The sequence below is a fragment of the Onychostoma macrolepis genome, chromosome 14, assembly GCF_012432095.1.
Source record: "Onychostoma macrolepis isolate SWU-2019 chromosome 14, ASM1243209v1, whole genome shotgun sequence".
NCBI lineage: Eukaryota > Metazoa > Chordata > Actinopteri > Cypriniformes > Cyprinidae > Onychostoma > Onychostoma macrolepis.
In genome coordinates, this window is record NC_081168.1 from 4802382 (window position 1) to 4823952 (window position 21571).

Consider the following 21571-nt stretch of genomic DNA (forward strand, 5'->3'; position numbering starts at 1 on the left):
TTTTCTCAGTTTTATTACTTGTTTCATAATTGTTGTAATGCTTATATTTTGCTGAAAAGCATAAAAAGGCTATTTGTGGATGCTTTCATTGCACCCTGTTGACAAAATTAGTTGTTGATTATACTTCTGTTGCCAAGATTTTAGTGTTGAGTAAAAATAAACAAACAAAAACAAGTTCCCTTCTGAGGTGCAGTCTATCTCTTCAGCAATCTAATAAACATTGTAATTGGTCGGTCAGAAATGCCCCAGTGGCGCGCGCAGAGTTATAGGCACTGCAGCTCTCTGTCTCATCCAATGTCTTTTTGTAGTATGTTTCTGAAAACTGCCATACGACGTAAATACATACACTGCCCCCAAACAGCGTCCAGCATATGGCAGTGCCCATCTCCAATCCGAGGAGGAGGCATTTGTCTGGAGTGCCATTCAGACCAATGACAGCAGCATGTGGGCGTGTGTTGAGAGTGTGTGAGGTGCTTTTTGAGTTTAGTAAATGACTGCAGCAAGAAATACTGTGCGGCTGAGGGGCTTATGAGCGATGGAACAGGCTCTGTGTGCCGATATATCAACGTTTGGGCTTTTCTGACGAGGATTCAAGAAAAACGTTGAAACACAAAATGAGCAGCGTCTCCTAACTGGACCAGACAATGGAAGTAGCTTCATGCAGCACTAACAATTCACCCCTGGGAAACAAGTACGTACTAAATCAGACTACCTCAGCCAGAGGTAGCTAAAACTAACGCGGCACATATCTTCATTGGGATGCGTGTAAAAAGGAGCGTGGAGGAAAAGAGCAGACGCGTATGTATATTTCCCCAATGACTTTGGAGACATTCCGGCGCTCTGAGGAGATATAGTGCATAGTTTCGGTTGTTTTGAATGTTTGCGATGGAGCGTCTTTGAATATTTTTGCATCTGATGCTGCTATGGATCGTCCGGAATGAACATCTGAATTTATCTCATCGAGTTTTTTTTCACAGCGCTGTTTCTTCCACCTGCAATTCCGCGCAACCCGCGTGAAACAGGAGCTCCGCTTCACCTACACAGCCTCTGTCGGGAAAATGACCGGCTCGTCTGCATGCTCTTGAGATTTGTTTGGCCTTTTTGGGAATCTGAAACAAGCAAAGGACGAATTGTTCACCTCGGAAGTGAGAGAAGAAGGAATTGTAGGGTGCACTGAGCTGTAGCTAACTACATCCACTCATCTCCAACCTGACACAATGTTCGCACTCGGGATTTATTTGTGGGAAACTATTGTATTTTTCAGGTACGTAGCGCGGTGTTTTGATGCAAGAGTGTTTCTTTTTTTTTAATGTAACATGCTATTTTGTTCTGTTGCTTCCTGTGGATATAGGTGGTTTCTTTACTTTTGCTGAGAATGTTGTATTTAGGAAAATAGGTACGATCGTTTCAAGTAGTAGTAATGATTGACTCGTTGGCTTGCTAATTCATCTACTGTAATCTCGTGTCTGCTAATTACAAACAAACTAAGTCATAATTCCGTGTCATTCAGCTATCTCTGAGTCAGAAATGGCAAGGATTCCCTTTAAAACAGGCTAAACAGCGAGCACTAGCGGCGATTTGACGAATAGAAAGTTATCAACAGGCATATGAAGGCAACTCGCTGCATAATGAACGGGGCAGTGTTATTAAAAAGTTTGTTTCAGCAGAATTATGTACAGATTTATTTTTAATAAATAGTCATTTCTGTCAAAAATGTTCTGATCGTAATCGGTTGCTCAGATGGTCTAACAAAATTTTGTCAACACTACATTAGCGATATAGTCAACCGTCTTAACGACAAAACAAAACACTAACGTTATTTTTGTAACGTGTTTGCGATGTGTAAATCGTGATAAATAATGGCAATGTTTATGTTTTGTTGGCGGTAGACAGCGATCGGGAAGCTGTTGCTATGGTTACGTCATAGAGCAACGGCGATTTTGAGCACGTTTAGCGCGCGTTGCGAACTTTTGTTGTTGATGATGTTAAAATATGTAGTTATGTAAAAACAATTCCTACTTTTAATAACCCATCCTTTTTCTTTAGGGGTCAAGCCTTAATTAGCGGGTCAGAACCTCTAACCCTTAATAATTCCTACTCTAAATGAGGATATTTTGGCAAATGTGTTGTGATTTAAAAAATGTAATTAAATATTTATAATCATTTTATATATATATATATATATATATATATATATAATACGTATTTCTTTATCTAGCCTATTTATCCATCTGTCATCCATTCTATCTATCCATTTCGGATCCATTTCTATTCTATCATTCTCATTCATTCATTCATTCATTCATTCAAGGAACAATGCATTTGTACAGTTGTATGACAAGAAAGTGTAGGCCTCTAAAAATCTTACAGCATGTTTATGCAGATTTATTCATTTTTACAGTTTAATTAAAAAGGAAGATTTGATAGATGCAATTTCAGGTTCTAGGTTAATGGTCCACATATGGATTATTCTATCATAACGCTGATTATCTCAAATGTGAGAATCCTTTAACAATAACTGTATCACAGAAGGATTCACCTTATCTAGCCGGTGGTTTGCAGTAATTATTTTGCATTCTTATAGCCAGTGTTTAGTTAATGAACTAGAATCAGGATATTGCAGTCTCAGCTCTTGCTGCTGAACTTTGCAGAGCCTGTTAATTGATATCTCTTTCCCCGTCTCAGCCTACACCCCAACCTCATTTCACATGCAGACTTATTACTAGACATTGATCACTCTGTCAATGCTAATGCCACTGACGAATACAAATTGTACACAAACATAATTTGCTCCATGAATTGCATCTCTCTAATTGATTTCCATATTAGCCTGCACATTTTCCATGCAGCAGTTGTCACGTGAGAGGCTGCCGTGTGCATGTCGTTGAGGCATAGCTATTAAAATACAGCAGATGAATAAAACAGACAAGATGTTATGTCATCACACTATCACGCTAAAATATGCAGGTAAAGCCATGAATGGCTAATCCAATTAACAGCAGAGGCAGCGGCGTGCATGTAGTTTATATGCACTGTGAAAAATGGTTTAAGACAAAAACATTATTTAATACGATTAAATAATCCTCAATTTAGCCAAACGAAAGCTACATATTACAAAATAGCTACTTAAAGTATTACAAGATATAAGAAGATTTGAGAAAACATCCTAATAATGCAAAATACTCTAAAATGATTAATATATTTAATAATAAAAAATATAATTTCATATTTACAATTAAAAATATAATACAATATTTAATATTCTAAAATGTTTGAAGAAACTGCAATTTCAGTACAAAATAAAAAAAAGTACAAAATGTATGTCATCAAATCCCATTAAAATAAAATAAAAAATAAAACAATGCTTGGTTTGTAGGTTGTTCAAGCTGAGTCAGAAAAAATATAAAATGAACCCAAACAAGGACTTGTCTTTGTAGTGCTGTGCCAATGACGCTCATTTTTAATTTTTTTATTTTTACAATGTCATCTCCTCTGGTTTGCATGAAGACCCAGATGTGCCCTGCACTCACTTTGAAAGTGTAGTTGCATTGTTTTGGGACATTACTGCATATTCTTTTTCTGTTAAGTCGCTGCTAAAAGCCCAGCGATTTAAAAATTGCACTTGCCTCAAGGGTTACTAATAGAGATTAGTATCAGAGTTTAGTTTTGGTCTCTCTGGTAATTATATATGCACAGGTAGTGACAGCATTGAAACAAGCAGATGCATGTGTGCTCTCAATTTTGTGCTCTGCTTTACAGCTTTACTGATTTTCCCATTAAAAGTGGAAGTAAATGAGGGGAAGGACGGCTAGCTCAATATCTGAAGATAAAACCTATAAATAGTCATCTTTGTTAACATTATGTTTACTCCTAATGCATCATTTATAATCGAAGACAAGATCGTGCCACAAATAGCACTGACACGTCACTAGCCACACTCATTTTGGTTTTGGATCCACCACCTTTAATTTTGGGTGGTGGATCCAAATAGGTCTGTTGTATACGTGCAAAAGATTTGAAGATCAGTACTTTTGGGCTTATTGTGATATGTTCTCTTCTGTTCTTCAGTTCTGTACTGTAACCACACTGACAAATTAAGAGCGGCTTGAAGAAATGGCATTTTGGTGCCAGAGAAGCCTTTGATTTCTTGAGTGTTACAAGATCAATAAGGATTGTGTTCATCAGTGGTCCTAAGAACATAATGAGCTACACTTAGGGCTAATGATTGGATGCTCACATTAAAGTATGCAGGTCTCTGGGTTGTTTGCATATATTTTCTGGCAGGATGCTCTGCTTTGGTTCCTGCTGCATCAGCAGAAGGATCAGGCCCTCTCCACTGCCATGACCAGCATCGATCAAGGTTCATTTGTTCAGTGCTGCCTTGATTAGTGAAACCATTAATTACTAAAGACGCAGGCTAAAACCCACATTACATATCCAGCTTACTCCGTCCTTTGTCAGCTATGGTTGCGATGAGATGGATATGCAGGGAAGCAAAACTAATAGAGACTATATCCTCAGATTTCACACTGTCACAAAGATTTTTTTCAATGGCGCGTTTGTGTAAAGAGCCTATAGTGACAGAGAAGGGCTCTGGAAGAAACTCGATAATCTGGCACGCTGTGACTAATCTTATTATGTTTTCATTGCAATATTTTACAGTAAACGCAAAGGAATGTGTTTCTCACAATGAGCGAATTCACATGTTTTATGTAAACATTTGACTTCAGCTCAAAAAATAAATTGGGTCTGCTGTCTCCTTTTTTGTTTTTGGTAATAAAACAGGCTTTGGATTATTAAAACAAATACTGTGAAATATTATTACAATTTAAAATAACTTTTCTATTAGAATGTATTTTAAAATGTAATTTATTCCTGTGATACAAAGGCTTTACTCCAGTCTTCAGTGTCACATGATCCTTCAGAAATCATTCTAATATGATGATTTGCTGCTCAAGAAGCATTTATTATTATTATTATTATTATTACAATTGAAAACAGTTGTGTTGCTTACTTTTTTCTTTTCCTTTTTTGTGGAAATCATGATATTATTTCCCCCAGGATTTTTTTATGAATGGAACGTTAAAAAAATAATAATAATAGAATAGAATATTGAACTTGAAACTTGAAATAGAATTATTTTGTTACAATGTAAAATATTTTTACATATTTCTTTCCTATACCTGTATCAACAGAGTTGAGCTGTTGGATTTTTATTGCAGGGTTATTATAGTTAACTCAAACTAAAACCATAAAAAAATAAAAATAATAATCGTTACTTGAAATAAAATAAATTTTAATACAAAAAATTAAGCTTCATTGTAGCTAGTTGACAAGGCAGCATTTCTCGTTTTCTCAACTCGATGTACTAAAATAACTCAAAATAAATGAATAAAAACTAAATGGACATTTTAAACACACAAACTAATAAAAATGACAAAAACACAAAACATTACTGAACATTTACCTCAAATTAACATGAAAGCAAAAAATATATTAAAAAAACTATTTCAAAATAATAAAAACTGTAATCTCAATGATACTAAAATGGCACTGCTTTATTGCCAGCATGTGTTAAAATGAAAGAGTTTGATTAAAATTTTGATTGTGTTTATTGTTATGCGTTTTTAGGACAAAATCACAGATCTTTACCTCTAAAAGAGAGATGTGGAGCAGCACTTCCGAGAGAAGTTTTTCCTATGATGTATCCGCATTTAAATGCCAAACATTTCTCCAATTTAGTAGTTACCCGACACCAGTAAATGTTAATGAGCAGAAAGAATAATGATGTGCAAGAACAGAAAAAGCCTGACTATTGGTTACTTCGAAAACAAAGGATAGCTGGTGACGCAGGAAGTCGATGGCTATGAAAGAATAATGGATATGCTGCCAAAACAGTTAGACGGGATTCAGTGGCTGGTTAAGAAAATAGAGCAATTCCCCACAAAGAAAGACCCATGAAATTGGCAAGAAGAGGACCATGTCTCAAGGACTTAGATGAAATCAATATACCACAGGCTATTTTATGATTATTATCCTCCATTTTTGTCAGACGCACTGATGCTGTAGATTACAAAAAATGTCCATTGTTCCTGTGTGTCTTCAGCCGTGTGTGGGAGGACCTGAACAAGTCGATACATATTAAAGTCCATCATGTAGGGCAGATAAAGAGCCCTATGGTAGCACTTAAAAATGCAACTAATCAGCACTAAAAGTGCTCCTAGGCTAAAAAGCCCGTGGGATACGTTATCATGTGATTCGCAGGCCGGTTAGTGACCTGACATTTAGTGTGAACTCAGGTTACACTGAGGTGTCAAAGCAACCGACGTGCACCCTATTATCACTAATTAAGTTCTAACAGCTTCCAATGCTAATGAAGACACGGATACTCGTGTATGATGAGTTCTCGATTAATTTCCATGTTCACATAGCTCTTTCATGGCTGCTTCTTTGCACTAGAGTGAATGAACTTTAAATCCAAGGCTAATTTTTTAAGCAACTGTTTAGTATTGAAAATGACAGCATATATTTACATTACATTTACATTTAATCGTGTAGCAGACGCATTTATCCAAAGCGACTTACAAATGAGGACAATAGAAGCAATCAAAACAAGTGACGCAGTACACGTAGCAAGTTTTTTTTATTAAATAAAAAGAATGAAAAGTAGATAGAATATAAATAGAATAGAGCTAGTGTTTGAGGGTCAAGTTATTATTATTTTATATAATATATAAAAAGAAAATGAGTAGATCAAATAGAAATTGAATAGAGAGTGCTAGTGTTAGAAGTTCAGTTTTTAACCTTCTGGGACCCGAGGGGGTTTTGGGGCCCTGGAGAAGTTTTGATACACCCTGACGTTTGTGCTTTTTTTCAGTTTCTTAAAACATGGCGAAAGTCTGATTACACTGTAATCAGCACAAACTGGGCTACAATAATGTGTAAGCAACATGTATGTACAAATTTGTATTTCTGAGAAAAACAAGTTTATGCATGGTTAGTGAAGATAAAAGAAAACGAATAGATAGATAGAACAGAAATAAAATAAAGAGTGCCAGTGTTAGAGGATCAAGGTTTTTAAATATATAATAAATAAAAGAAAACAAAAAAGTAGATAGAATAGAAATAGAATAGAGTGCAAGTGTTAGAGGGTCATTTTTTTATATAATAAAGAAAACAAGTAGATTGAATAGAAATAGAATTGAGAGTGCAAGTATTAGAAGGTCAAGTTGTTTTAATAAATAAAAAGAAAACAAGTAGAACAGAAGTAGAATAGAGAGTGCAAGTGTTAGAGGGTCAAGCTTTTTTATATGCAATAAATAAAAGAAAACAGATATATAGATATATAGATATAGATATAATAGAATGCCGGTGTTAGAGGGTCAAGTTTTTTTAATAAACAGAGAAGTCAATAGAATAGAAATAGAATAGAGTGCAAGTATTAGAAGGTCAAGGTTTTTTTTATAAATAAAAAGAAAACAAGTAGAACAGAAGTAGAATAGAGAGTGCAAGTGTTAGAGGGTCAAGTTTTTATAATAAAATAAAACAAGTAGATTGAATAGAAATAGAATAGAGTGCAATTGTTAGAGGTCCAAGCTTTTATATATAATAAATCAATAAAAAAACGTGTAAATAATAGAAATATAAATAGAGTGCCTAAGTTAGAGGGTCATGTTTTTTAATAAATTAAAAGAAAAGTAGGTAGAATAGAAATAGAATAAAGTGCAAGTGTTAGAGGGTCAATTATTTTTAATAAATAAAAAGAAAAGTAGATAGAATGGAAATAGAATAGAGAGTGCAGGTGTTAGAGGGTCAAGTGTAGATGGAAGAGATGTCGCCACCGTAGAATTACGAGGTTCTATCTGCATTCTGAGCAGTTTTGAGATATAGAGGTTCAAAGTTTTTGGATTCCATATACTTTGTGAATAGAATCTTTTTGTTTTCAAACTATAAAGTCCCAAGATGTACACAACTTTAAAAAACAAAAAAAACAAAAAAAAAAACATACTATGTAAATAAATTGTCACAGAATAAGAATATGTGAATAATTAAATTTTGACAAAAATGTCAGATAGAACCTTATAATTCTGAAGTGACAATGTGTTCTTTAGCTGTTTCTTGAAGATGGGACAGTTAAAGTATGATGATGAGCATATAATGTAACGTCAGCTTGAAGTGCTCCGACACTTTGGAATATATTACCTCAAGATATACGTAATAGTCTTTCAATTTTTAAATCGCGCCTTAAAACTCATTTTTTTAGATTAGCCTATCCTGAGTGATTTTATTTAGGTTATTGTGTATTGATTTTTTTGTATTATTGTTTGTGTTGTTGTTTCTTCCCTTTGTTTAATTGTGTATTTTATTATTGTAAGGTGTCCTTGAGTGTCTTGAAAGGCGCCCACAAATAAAATGAAGAATTATTATTATTATTATTATTAAATGAAAAAGTGACTTGAGTCAGATATCTGTTTGCCTCAGGGCAGAGAATGTAATAATTAAAAATAAAAAAAAATCATAATGCATAATACTTGTCCTCCTCTGTTCTTTAACGCACCTGTCTTTGTCCCAATCCACAGTTTGGCAGCGTCCCAACAAGCAGCGGCTCGGAAAGCTGCCTCCCCAATGCCTCCATCAGAATTCCTGGACAAGCTTATGGGAAAAGTGTCTGGTTATGATGCAAGAATCAGACCTAATTTCAAAGGTAGGTGGTTCCACCAAGACACGGCCTGATATCACAGGAATGTAACCAAGCACTAAAAGAAATTTCAGAGCAAAAATATATACGATAAGTACATATAGATGATGGAATAAATAAAAACAAGTGATATATTGTTATAATAATCCAACATGTTTCCACTAATAATATGCAATTCAAAACTGCTCCCAAAATGTAATTGTTTCCTCCAAAGGTTATAGTTATCAAAGAACAGCAGCCTGCTGGATACCTCAGTGCATAACACATAATAATATATTTTTCCTGATTTACTTGTACAGTTGTTATATTAAGAAACCTGTTCCCAAGCTGGCTACATTCCTGTTTAAGGTCCATGATCGTGAATCATTATCCTGAGTGAATGTCTATGGTGGTACTACTCGGTATCCTATATATTATAGTGTGTGACGTGTGCTGGCAATGTTAGAAATAGCCACTGCAAGATACATGTCAGAGGTTTCCTTATATTCAACAATATATTAATGTCAATCATTGCAAATTATAGTCTGCCTGTTCCTTAGCTATTCTTGGAAATACACTTTTCTTTCAAAGGCATATCAGTAAAAAAAAAAGTGTAAAAAAAAATCGGTTTTAAATGCAACATTTTTCTTTTAATACGTGTAGCAATTACAATGCAACTAAACAATAATACTAAAACAATTTTTTCTTTTTTTTTTTAAACACTTATTTTGAACATTGTGTACATATTAATGCCTTGCAAGATTAAATGGTAGTTTTTTTTTTTTTGCTCTTTTTTCAGCTTTGTGTCAAAAATTTTATATGTTCACTGCTAATGTATTATGTTTGTGTATATTGTATATATTCATTTCAATTTGAATATTGACCCCCCGAAAAAAATTATGTTTGAATCTGTATTGTTTATTAGAGCCGAATGTATTAGATGTTTGATATTTTGCATGTGTGTTGACCAGTAACACTTTATAATAAATTTAGCAAGCAACATAATATTATATTATATAGTGCTTAACAAATCATTATTGTGCATTGAAATATGAACTACTGATTTGTTAAGCTTTATATAAAGGTTGAATTATTGATTCATGAAAATGTATTATAAAGTGTTCCCTTTGACCAAGATATGTTTAATGTAATGCAGACACTTATACTAAGTAAAAAATCTGAAAATGTGTACAGTTTATATGTGTACCGTCTCACTCTTCCTTTGAAAATATAGGTAGGTACAAGCATTATTGAATGTTAGAAATATTACAGTAATGTGTCCTGAGACTTTGTCCAGACTGTTAAACCTGCTTGAACGCTTAAATGGCAGAGGGCCCCTGTCTGATTTTGAGGCCTTGCATCTTAACCTTGCTCGTGGCAACGGATTTATTTCTTTTATTTCTTTATTTATTTCTGTTGACAGTCCGTGCTGTGATATGGTGAATGAATTCTGACATCTTAAATTTTGCTGTTTGCTGAGTTTTGCTGCAACCTTGTTTATGGTGAACGGCGTCATATTGCAGAGTTGGCTGATTGTTTTCTCACTTAAATTTACCCTGAAGTAGCAGATATTTCAACGTCGCAAACTCTGCATTGCCTTTATGCTTTCGATGAAATCAAAATCATTCATTCTTATATTAACGTATATAAAAAACTAAACGAATCAATAGCCGCTATCTGAATAAACACTGGCCCTCTTTCGTGAACTCATTATGTAATTCATTCAGTTCATTTCATGAGGGCACATGGGCCCTGTGGTCACATGACCAGACCAGACATTATGAAATACAAAGGTTCGTCACGGCTGTCAGGTCAAGCGTGTAACTGCACTCTGAGTCGGAAGCTCACGCGTCCTCGGCCAGCTTTCTCTGCTCAGCTATAGACCGCATCCCTAAAAATCATGCAGCAAGCGGCCTGACAGCATCTCTCCATAAATTCCGGAGGAAAAAGCAGAGAGAGAACATTTAAAGGGTCCTACGCTCCTGCATAAACAGCATGTGATGTGAGAAGACATTTTTTCCAGCTCATGGTGAGGAGTTCACCTCCTCTGATTACTCTGCCTCTCCTGCAAATTTGGTCGTATGGTGAAAAAAGGGAGTGAAAAGATAAGAATTGCCTGAAGCAACGAATGTGCTGGCATGAGAAGAAATTACACTGATCATGACTGGGGCTCACTGTGGGAAATCCTTCCAACTGATTTAGTTGGGACCATTTGAAATGGAAAGCTCATAGCCTGGCATATTTGGGGCACCCCGTGCAGCAAGAACCGGGAGAGAGATATTTTCAGATCATTCACGTGTAGCTTTTCAGCCAATTAATTATGCAAGATTGTATTTTAAGGCTAAAGTGTGTAATGTTTACATTTGGTAACACTTTACAATAAGGTTTAATTCATTAATATTAGTTAATGCATTAGTTATCGTAAACTAACAATGAACAAAACAGGATTTATTAATTTAGGTTTATGTTGATTTCTATATACACGTGTTTAAGAAGTTGTATAAATGAACATTATTGTGAATACATATGAATTAACAATGATTGTTAGTACAGTGTATTTACACATACGCAACATGTAAAAGTTTTTTTATGTTTTTGAAAGAATTATCTTATGTTCACCAAAAGTAAATTAAAAACTGAAATATTATAATTTAAAAAATAAATATATATATTGTAAAATGTAATTTATTCCTGTGACGCAAAGCTGAATTTTCAGCATCATTACTCTAGTTTTCAGTGTCACATGATCCTTCAGAAATCATTTTAATATGCATATTTGCAGCTCAAGAAACATTTCTGATTATCAGTGTTGAAAACAGTTGTGCTTCTTAATACTGGATGGAAATATTTATTTTGTAACATGTATTTACTGTCACTTTTTCTACATTTAATATGCCCTTGATAAATATAAGTATTAATTTTATTATGAGTATTAAAAAGCAAATAAATAAAATGTACATAATAATAAATCTTACTGAACCCATACTTTTAAATGGTAGTGTATATTTCAAAAATTATGTTTTTTAAAAAGTTTGCAATTGCTGTTTTATGATACCTGATGCATCAACTAACATTAATCAATTTAACCTTGCTGAGTATTACCATACTTTCTCCTATACCAGTTTCATTTGCATTCCCCCCTAAAATATCCATATTGTGTGCATATATATATATATCATATGCATCCTGACCAGCTCAACCTAGGGCTGTGAATTGGTGGTTTGAACTATCTGTCTGTTTGAATAATAGCGAACTGGAGAGAAACCTGTTTATTTCTTCAAATTCCGTTTGGTACCACAGATATTACACATTTTAGCTTTAAACAGAAGTTTTTAAAATCATCTTCGTTCGAACAGACCATTTGGTAGCGCACGTTGACAGATCAAAGTGCTGCGTTAAACAAATTGAGGACGTGTGAACCTGAGAGGAGCGGGACTGTTCGTCCGCAGACAGGCCGCTAGCATGAGCTGTAATCTGCGGCCGCCAGTGATGAATGGTTTGGAGCGCAGCTGCGCCTCCCGTACCCACGTTAACCTTGTCCCTTCTCATCAGTCACAGCGAGGCCGACAGCCACGAGGTACTACAGATTCCGCCCAAATCGCACAATCATCGGCTGCTTGCAGTTTCCCATAGATCGACCGTCTCCCTCCCGCCCCGTTTCCAATGAGCTGCCACCACGCATTAGTCATGATCAGTGTAATGCTTTCTGATTACTGTGTCATTTTGCTTCTGAATGGGTTCGATGAGACAAGTGTACATTTGTAAATATACAATCTGCTGCGGTATATTTACTGATTGCTTTTTTCTTTTCTTTTTGGATGTCCTGTATGTCTCTGTTACCTCTTTGCATCTCCTCCTCATTCATGTGAAGTGCAGAAGTGAAGCTTTATTAGCTGGTGGAGCTTGATGTTAATTTGGTGCTATCAGCACATGCTTAATGGGACTTTAATAGGATTAATGGGAATTCTCTAATGAGTCGGGGTGCAGCGTTCACATACAAACGGCAATGGTGAACCTACTGGTGCTTTTCACTCGGTTTAAATGATGACAGATGACTGAAATCCTGATCAAAAGTGTTTCTTATGCCATGTCTGGATAACTTATCTGCCGTCTTCAGAGAGCAGCAGAACGTATGTTCCTGCCACAATCTGCTTTAAGAGGCCGCTATAAACGATTTTGTAAGCTTTCAGAGATGCTATGAACTGTATTTCCACCATGGGGGTAACGAAGCGTCTCAGGATCGCGCTAGATAATTGCGTTTTTATCTCATGGGTAGAGAGAGAAGGCAGTGCGTCGATGTGAGCCTCGAGAAACATCACAACAGAACAATCAAACGACACTGAGACGGAGCAAGGTTAGATGTGATTTTAATTTTTCATACACGTTTTAGCTCATCGCCTACAAATTGTTCCAATTCTCACAGGGCCGCAGAGACGATCATCCATGGAAATTTAATTTTAAAACTTCTGTTATTCGCATTTGAACTTGAGGGTGCAGCACCAGAGCGATTTATCACTGTCTGCACACTGGGAAAAAAAGCATTTACTTTGAAACAATTTTCACTCAGAAATTGCTTATAAATCTTACAAATAATTACAAAGAAACAGCAAGTTGCACAGTGAATCAAATGTGGAGTTTTAAAGCCCGAAATAGTACTTTTGTATAAAACATACTCAAATAACAGTTTTGGGTTACACTTTATTTCGATAGTCCACTTTAGACATTCTGCTAACTATAAGTAACTACATGTCAACTAATTCTCATTAATTTGCAACTACATGTCTACTAACTCTCAGTAGGGTTGGTTTAGGGTTAGAACTGTAGAACATATACTTGCAAAGTTTCTAATACTCAGTATATGTTGTATGTTGTGGACCCATCAAAATAAAGTGTTAGAAGATATTAAGCAGACAGTCTACTAATACTCTAATGACTGCTAGTTGACATGTAGTTGCAAAGTTACTTACTGTTAGTAGAATGTCTAAAGTGGACTATCGAAATAAAGTGTTACCCAGTTTTGTTTATATGCAATATTTACAGGATTGGCTTTAGAAAATTGTTAACATTTAGTTATCAGTGCACTTAATCAGTTTGTTTAATTTCCAGATTGGAATTCAATAAAGTATAAATTGTGTTTTTTTTTTAAACCATTTAATATGCCTTTTTCTTCTCTGACCTCTTTCAATATTAGCTCTGTATGATTGGTGATGGAAATGCACCGACAGAAGTGTGCTCCTCTAAAATATTTGCCGCTAATGTCATTTATCTAAGAGCTTTAGATGGGATAATCAATGCCGGGTCATGGGGACTGGGAATTGAATGGTTAACGTAGCTCTTTTCACAAAGGATAAGTCTCTTGGGAAGTCCTGGATTATGCCGGCGTCTGCGTTATTGGTGAACATGCAGTTGGGCTGAAGAAGAACAGCCTGATTTTGAAGTCCTTAAGTCACTCGTCTACTTTCATGTGTGTATGCTAATTAGGATCCATTGGATGAGTGATTTCTGTTTAGGGTAACGCACAAATGACGACCACCCGCAGTGCTGTTGCCTCATCGGAATAGACTGAAATGCATTCGCTGTGGCGCATTACTGTACACGATATCTGTGGTCACACATGTGCATGGTAGTGCTTTATAAGGAGCATCTTTATCCTTGTGATTACCATACAGAACTGCACAAGAGATGCACTGTTGTTGTAGCTTCTGTATGGTTCTGATGAACATCACAAGAGAAAACTGACTGGAATATAGTGCACTGTGACCTGCCGTATGTTTTCTAGGTTCAACATTTAGGGAAAATGCCCCAAATTGGTTCTCTTTGTAAAAGCGGGAGCTGTTTTGTGCTTCCCAAAGTAAGTTCCCATTCCTTTTGTATTGCACAATCCTGCAACCCAATGCCAGGCAAATCAATTCGATCTACAAAATTCCAAAACAAAAAAAGAAAAGTTTTTACAGTTTGTGCAAACTCAAAGTGAAGCCAGTTTGACATGTAGTCTTTGCATTTTCCCTCTCTCTAGTGTATTGCATCTATTAGTGCATTTTGCCTCCCGTGACCAGATATGCATTGCAACCCCCATCCTTTCTTTCATTTCAGTGCTTTGCCTCTTGTCCTGCCCGCTCTGACGTTTTGGACGAATAAGTGCATCCCTCCTTACCTGCTCTTGCCCTTAGTATGCCCTTAGCACCCAATATTCCCTGCCACACACTTCCACGCTCAAAGTGTTGGCAATTGTAAAGTAGAATAAGTGAGCCATGCTGCTTATGTTTTTTTTTTCTGTTGTTGGTTCCGCAAAGAAAAAAAACAAAAAGCTAAACATCTTGCTGTTAGAATATCATGTTATTAATCCTGATCTTTTTTTCATTAGACCCACAAGGCTCCAAATCGGATGGTACTCACAAGAAAGGTACTTTCTTTTTATTTATCCAGGATTATACAAGCTTATTGATTCATGCAATCCGGGCGATTTCTCATCTGAGAAACGGCTAAATGATATAATGAGTTAAAGATGTCTGTGTGTTTTGTTAATAATTGAGAGTAACCCAACTAATGCAAATGACATCAGTCATGCATCTGGTCTTTTTATAAATGGCATGCTAACTGATAACGCCAAACATTTATATATGGACATAGTGGTTTTAGTTTACTTTGTGGTATAATTGGATATCATTGCTTGACCTTTATTTACCGGTGGGAGGATCAGAGTAATTGGGCTTCAGGCGGGACATTTGCAAAATAGCATGCATTTAATTATTAATTAGCTTCTTTTTGCTTTCGCTGTGGAAATGAGTATTTATTTAATTTCGTATGTAGCCTCCAGTTATTGGTTTAGCTTTGGAGCTTGTTGACTGCCACTATTTAGTGCCAGTGTATCACTTTGTGTAGCCAGGCAGGCTTTGTATCTGTGCACCATTGATTTTTCATCTGATCTTGGCTTAAATTATAATTAAATTGGGAGAGCAAATGAATTTCTACACCTGACTGAACAAAAAAACTGTTGACGCATCTAATCTTATCAAAGTTTGTTGCTTTAGATAACAAGATATGCTTTCAGATATTGCATTTAAATAATATCATATTTGATTCACAGTTGTTCCCATTACTGCATGTAATGTTGTTTTTGTGAGTATTGATGCTGCAGAGATGCAGTTTTAGTCCTGTGGGCCGCACGCTGCTGCCGGATTCTTATTACAGCCCTGTTGTTTAGCTTGATTAAAGGCATATACACAGCTCCCTCCCTTTATGTAGACTAATGTGAAGTCTTCTGGATGTTTGTCACGGCTCCTGTGTTCTCAAATAAATGATCATACTAGGAGTATCCACAAATCATATTATTACAGTATTATGTTGCATTTATCACACAATGTTTAATCATCGTTCATCGCAGCTGAGATTACTTCTAGGTACTGATGTGCTGTAAAATATGTCTGCAGTGTGTTTAATGCATGTATTAACAGTGCATTAAGAGCCATGTTCATAATGTTAGTTATTAGTCATGTTCTTCTGTGTGTACCTTTAAACATAATTAGGCATGACCATGTAAAGGTTGCTGCTTGAAGTAGCGGGTTGTAAACATCTTTGAATATGATTTTTAATTTGTTGGGATGCAGTGGTTCTGTTTGGGATTCAGTATTAAACTAGTATTTAGCCCTTTTTTTTTTTTTTTTTTTGCTTCAAAGAGGATATAAAATGTCTGGAAAATTAATGATTGAAATAAACTTTTTTTTATTTTTTTAACCAGGTTTATTAAAATAAATAGTCCAAACAGACTTGCTACACTGTAAAAAGTGATAGTAAATAAAGTAAGTAAATAATCATTTTTAATATATATTTTTAAAATTATTATTTACTTAATAATTTTAAGGCAACGGGTTTCCTCAAAAAGATCTAATTTTATTTGAAAGCGAAAGATATTTCTAGCAGCGCACGTTTGATTATTACCTCTGTTTGTTCATAAAAACAGACATATGTAGCCTTTTGTCAACTACACCGTATAAATAAGTGCTTGTTAATGGAAGAATGACACTATTTGAAAATAGAATGTTAAATATTGAAAAATGTGCTCAAGTTAGTATTGTCGCTACTTCTAGCTAGTTATTCTCAACACCGGTAGGACTGTAGTGTGAGTACTAAATGATGATTTAGTTATGATTACTAAATATCTGAATATCTGAAATATGTAAATAACCCCAACAGCATTTCAGTATAATGAGCAATGAAATCTGAATTGGATGGTGAAGAAGTTCAGTGCCATTGCTAGCCCAGCCGAGATTTTGGTCAGTTTAATAGAGACTCGTCGCATTAATCTAATTTTCTTCTTATCTCTAATCTTATTATTTCATCCGCATAGCTGCTCTGTATAATGAAACAATTGACACAGTCTCTCATATCGTTAAAACCATCAGTTAACCTCAGTGTGAATCAATTTTACTGCGATATTGACCATTTTATCGCATGACTTGTGCGGCCGCAGCTACCAGGTAATCCAGTGTAATCAAACTGTAGTCGACTCATTCTCCATTCTGGACTCGGAGCCTCAGCCCTCCTATTGATTTATGTCTCTCTCCAGCCTCCCTCCTCCAAGGCTGTCATGTTTCCCCTATCAGTGATGCTAGCCTCAGGGGCAGGAAGAGATCCTGGTAATTTAGCAGTGTGTCATTACTTATAGGCATGTGACAATGCTAACTCAGACACTCTCTCTGAAACTAGCTGTCACTGCACGGGTGTCTCTTCCCGTCTGAGCCGCCGCTGTCCGGCTCTTATGAATTTTAATACAATCCCCTTAATGGTTAGGGTCGCCTCTAGCTGAACCGAACCTGGAGTGATGGATGGCTGTGACTCCTGCTCAATCTGGATTTGGTGTTGTTGGAATGGGTTGTTTTAAGTAGAAAACACATGGAATATAGAATGATGTTTCAGGCTGGGATCCATATAGCTGCTCTCTATATTCATTAGTCAGGCTATTAATTGTTGTTTTGTTCATTTGATGTTTTGTCGCAGTTCTTTGCTAACACATTTCAGGGCCTGTTGTTCTAAATTGTTTTTTTTTTTTTTCTTCAATGCATGGAATATTTTGTATATAGTAATCTAGTAGAGTATTCTGATTTTTTTTTACTTACCTATATTAAATTGTTTTTGTTTTGTTATTGTAGAATTCTAAAATAGTATTTTCTTTTTTGTTTTTCTGTTTTATACTATATTCTCTTTTAGTCTACTATAGCATTCTGTTTTTTGTGCACTATTCTATACCATATTCTGTTTTTAGTATTAGTTTTTTTACTATTCTGTACTATAATTCTGCTTTTTAATTGTAGTGTATTATAGTGTTCTGTTTTTCTGTAAGATTCTGTACTATATTATGTTTTAGTAGTATTCTACTGTAGCATTCTATTTTTGTATAATTCTTAACTATATTCTGTTTTATAGCTGCATTTGTAGTATTGTAATGTTTTTGTGCTATTTTCTGTTTTGTAGTATTTTAGTGTAATGTTTTGTTAGTTTTTTTACTGTTATGCTATATTCTTTTTTTGTAGTATTCTAATATAGTATTCTGCTTTACTGTTCTATATTATGTTCTGTTTTTTGTAGTATTCTAAATTAGCATTTTGTTTTTGTAATATCATACTCACCATATTGTTGTTTTAGTTTTAATAGTAGTCTTGTGTAGTATTCCGTTTTTATTCTATTTTTTTAGTATTCTCAAATAGTATTTTCTGTTTTGTAATATTTTATACCAGATTGTTGTTTTTGTTTAATAATAAACAAATAAACTGTGTAATATAGTATAATGTTTTTGTGCATTGTTTCTATAACCATATTCTTTTGTAGTATTCTACTTTATTTGCTGTTCTTTGCTACATTCATTTTTATGTTTTTTTTTTTTTTTTTTACTATTTTATTAATTTTTTCGTAGCAGTCCAGTATATTATTCTATTGTATATTATTGTATATTGTTCTGTTGTTCTTTTGTACAATTCTTTTTGTAGTATTGTTTTTTTTACTATTCTGTGCTTAATTCTGTCAATTTTGTTGTAATATATTCTCTTTTTGTAATATGCTATACTTTAGTCATGCTATATACTTCCATGTGCTTTAAATTTACTCTGTTATATTCTATATACTATAAATGTTTTTGTGTGTTGTTTTTGTTGTAGGTAAATCTCTTTACACTTGAAGATATAAACCGCTGATCACGTCAAACAACACAATCTCAACAGAAATGGATTTTGGATTATGTAGCTACATGATGTATTTGTTTCCCCCACGTTTCACTCTTTCTAAAGAAGCTCAGCTGCTTCACTGAAGCTTAACACCTTTTTTTTTTTTTTACCACGTCAGTGTAACTAGAGCAGCGCAAATTGAAAATTGCCCCATGCCAATAGATTTACTCAGCATCAGCCCATATGTCAGCGCATGAGGAGTAAGAGGAAGCCCTTGACATTTGCCCCGGCGTTGATTCAGTGAGGTGTGATGAAAATGGTGTGCTAACATGGAAAAGCCGGTAGGGCACTTTGCTGTCCCTTTGTTACCAGTAGATCTCACTCCAATCGCGAGCTGCCTTGCTAAGACCTTATAGGTACTGCCGAAACCATATAAATATTTAATGCCTCGGTGCCATTGTATTTCTGCTGAGAGCAGCTCGATTTTTAACATGAGCAATATCATTAAGCTTTCTTTATTTATATCAGACACTTTCATTTGTGGTGGTCCACTTGCCTGGGAGGCATCTTAAGTGCCCGTTGTTTGTAATAAATCTGTTTTGCTCCCGCATCGAGAGTGTCCTCTGGGTACAACATCCCGTACGCCATTTTCCCACCAGCTGACCGGCGTAAAACAGACTAATGGCTTTTGAGGCCGTATCGTTCTCCGGTCTCTGCTAGGTAAAGAGATGGACTGTGCTATTGATCAGTTCAGACGTGGACCTTGTTAATGAATGACTATAAACCGGTAACTGTAAAAATGAGTTGTGGTTGTTGGTTTATGAAGTAGTAATTGGTCTCTCGGCTCACTGTTTTTTTTTTTTGTGTTTGGTGTAATTTATGGGTGTTCTAAAGAGGTTATCCTTACCCAAGGGACTTTTGATTAATGATTGTTCTGTTTATGCATGAAATTCATCACAGTAATGACTCTCTGAATGTCTCTCTTTTCTTTGTAAATACTTAATTGTTCAATGTCAATACAGTACTGAAAAATGCTCGTCCCTCACTTTCTCTCTGGGAAAGACGAGGCTGATCTTTGCGACTCGCATGTCCTGTTTGTGTCTGTGTAATAAAGAGAAGCGCAGTGAAACGTGTGAGGCTTCTAAACTACCGTCACCTCTACGAGATGAGGGTGGAGGCACGGCTCAGAAATTAAGGTCTGATTCACTGGGAAAGACAGCTGAGTAAAAAATGTATAAATAACCCGAACGTTCCTTCGCTGGCGGTTGCTTCCCTCTGCAGTGAGCGGCTCTTCGGAGAGCAGGGCGCAGATTGTTTGGCAAAAACATGGCGAAGCAAATCATTCTTGGCGATGACTCACCCTTTCCTGACAGTTAATGAGCTCTGTCTTTCTCTCTCTTCTCTCCTTATTGGAGGCTGGGCTCACAAATGAACTGCAGTGGGGGTGAGGACATTAGATTTCCTCTGCGCTGCGTCACATACGGCAAGGAAAGCCAAGAACAGACAAATGATTACAGCCAGTGTAATACCCAGTGGAGGATATAAGCCAAGAGCAAGAAACTATGGGCCTTGACACTGTATCGAGGCTCAAACAGGAACTTCCTAATAATGTGCTAGAATTTAAACGAGTTCCAAAACTAGTTAGGATGGTTCAGTTGGTGCCGTCTTAAAAATAAAGGTGATTCCGTGAAGAACCTTTAACATCCATTGAAAAAGGCTCCTTTAAGAACTGGTTACTTAAAGGTTCTTTGGGGAACCCAAAAGTGGTGTTTAAAAAAAAAACACACACAAGCCTTTTAAAATCTTTATTTTAAGGAGTACAGGCAGCTGAATTCTCATATAAAAACAGTGTAGGTGATGTGGTTCAAAAACATTTTTGTGATGCTGGTTGAAAGTCTCTTCACATACCAATAGTAATCACTAAGTTAAGTGGTCTAAATGTATTGATTATGTATTTATCGTCTGTGGAAGGTGTAGGGCCAGAAAATGTTTGTCCAATCATATCCCTCGGTCTGAAGACCGTAATACAAATTGGTTTATGGATAAGATGCTCCCTTAGAAGGTAGCTGCCTTTGTAGTTAGTAAGTTTTGAAACTGAGCTGTTTTATGCATTAAGCCCTAATGAAAATTAACCATGGTTTTACTACAAACATGGTTATTGTAGTTAAACTAAGGCTAACCATAAATTAACCATGGAATCCGAAGTAAAACTGTGGCCATACAAATGGAACTCAATCTGCCAAAAAAAACAAACAAAACCAAAACATGGTTACTACACTTTGACTATAATAAAACCATGGCTAATCTTTGTAAGGAGATATAACTCTTAGTCAGGTTATGCGCCATATTGAATTTAACTCGGATGAAAATGATGCTGTGAAGGGTTGGATTACAGTCTTCACAATTTTGTTTTACAGTCTTAGATCATCAATAACTCACAATTTTCTAAACTTTTAAACTGTTTAGTTTTTTTTTTTTTTTTTTCAGAAGGACGTTTCATCAACAACAATCTATAAACAAACATACAATCCATTGAACGCACTGTACTTCTACCCATCACAGCCCCATTTTCATTCTTGTCAAAAAGTAAATATGCCACTACCCTGACTAAGGACTATTTCTGAATTAAAACTTTGTCAAATCGTACATGTAAGGTGGTTTATTTTCAGGTAATAGTTTTCTTGTGGATTACACTTCAGGAGGAAATTGCAGCCTTTATAGAATGACTAATAAATTT

General features: G+C 35.4%; 1 protein-coding gene across 5 annotated transcripts in view; it reads left to right on the top strand.

Moving 5' to 3' along the window:
• Window positions 1–396: 396 nt before the first annotated feature.
• Window positions 397–21571, top strand: part of glra1 (glycine receptor, alpha 1) — a 52904-nt gene continuing 31729 nt past the window's right edge. Inside the window, exons 1-4 of one of the 5 annotated variants that reach the window (XM_058798637.1) lie at window positions 398–798; window positions 978–1264; window positions 8580–8704; window positions 15042–15080. In XM_058798637.1, coding sequence (XP_058654620.1) covers window positions 1218–1264; window positions 8580–8704; window positions 15042–15080 — 211 coding nt within the window. In that variant the 5' untranslated portion in view covers window positions 398–798; window positions 978–1217. Of the gene's footprint in view, window positions 1265–8579; window positions 8705–15041; window positions 15081–21571 lie in introns of all 5 variants that reach the window. The other 4 variants (XM_058798638.1, XR_009274255.1, XM_058798636.1 and 1 more) reach the window with 4 other exon arrangements.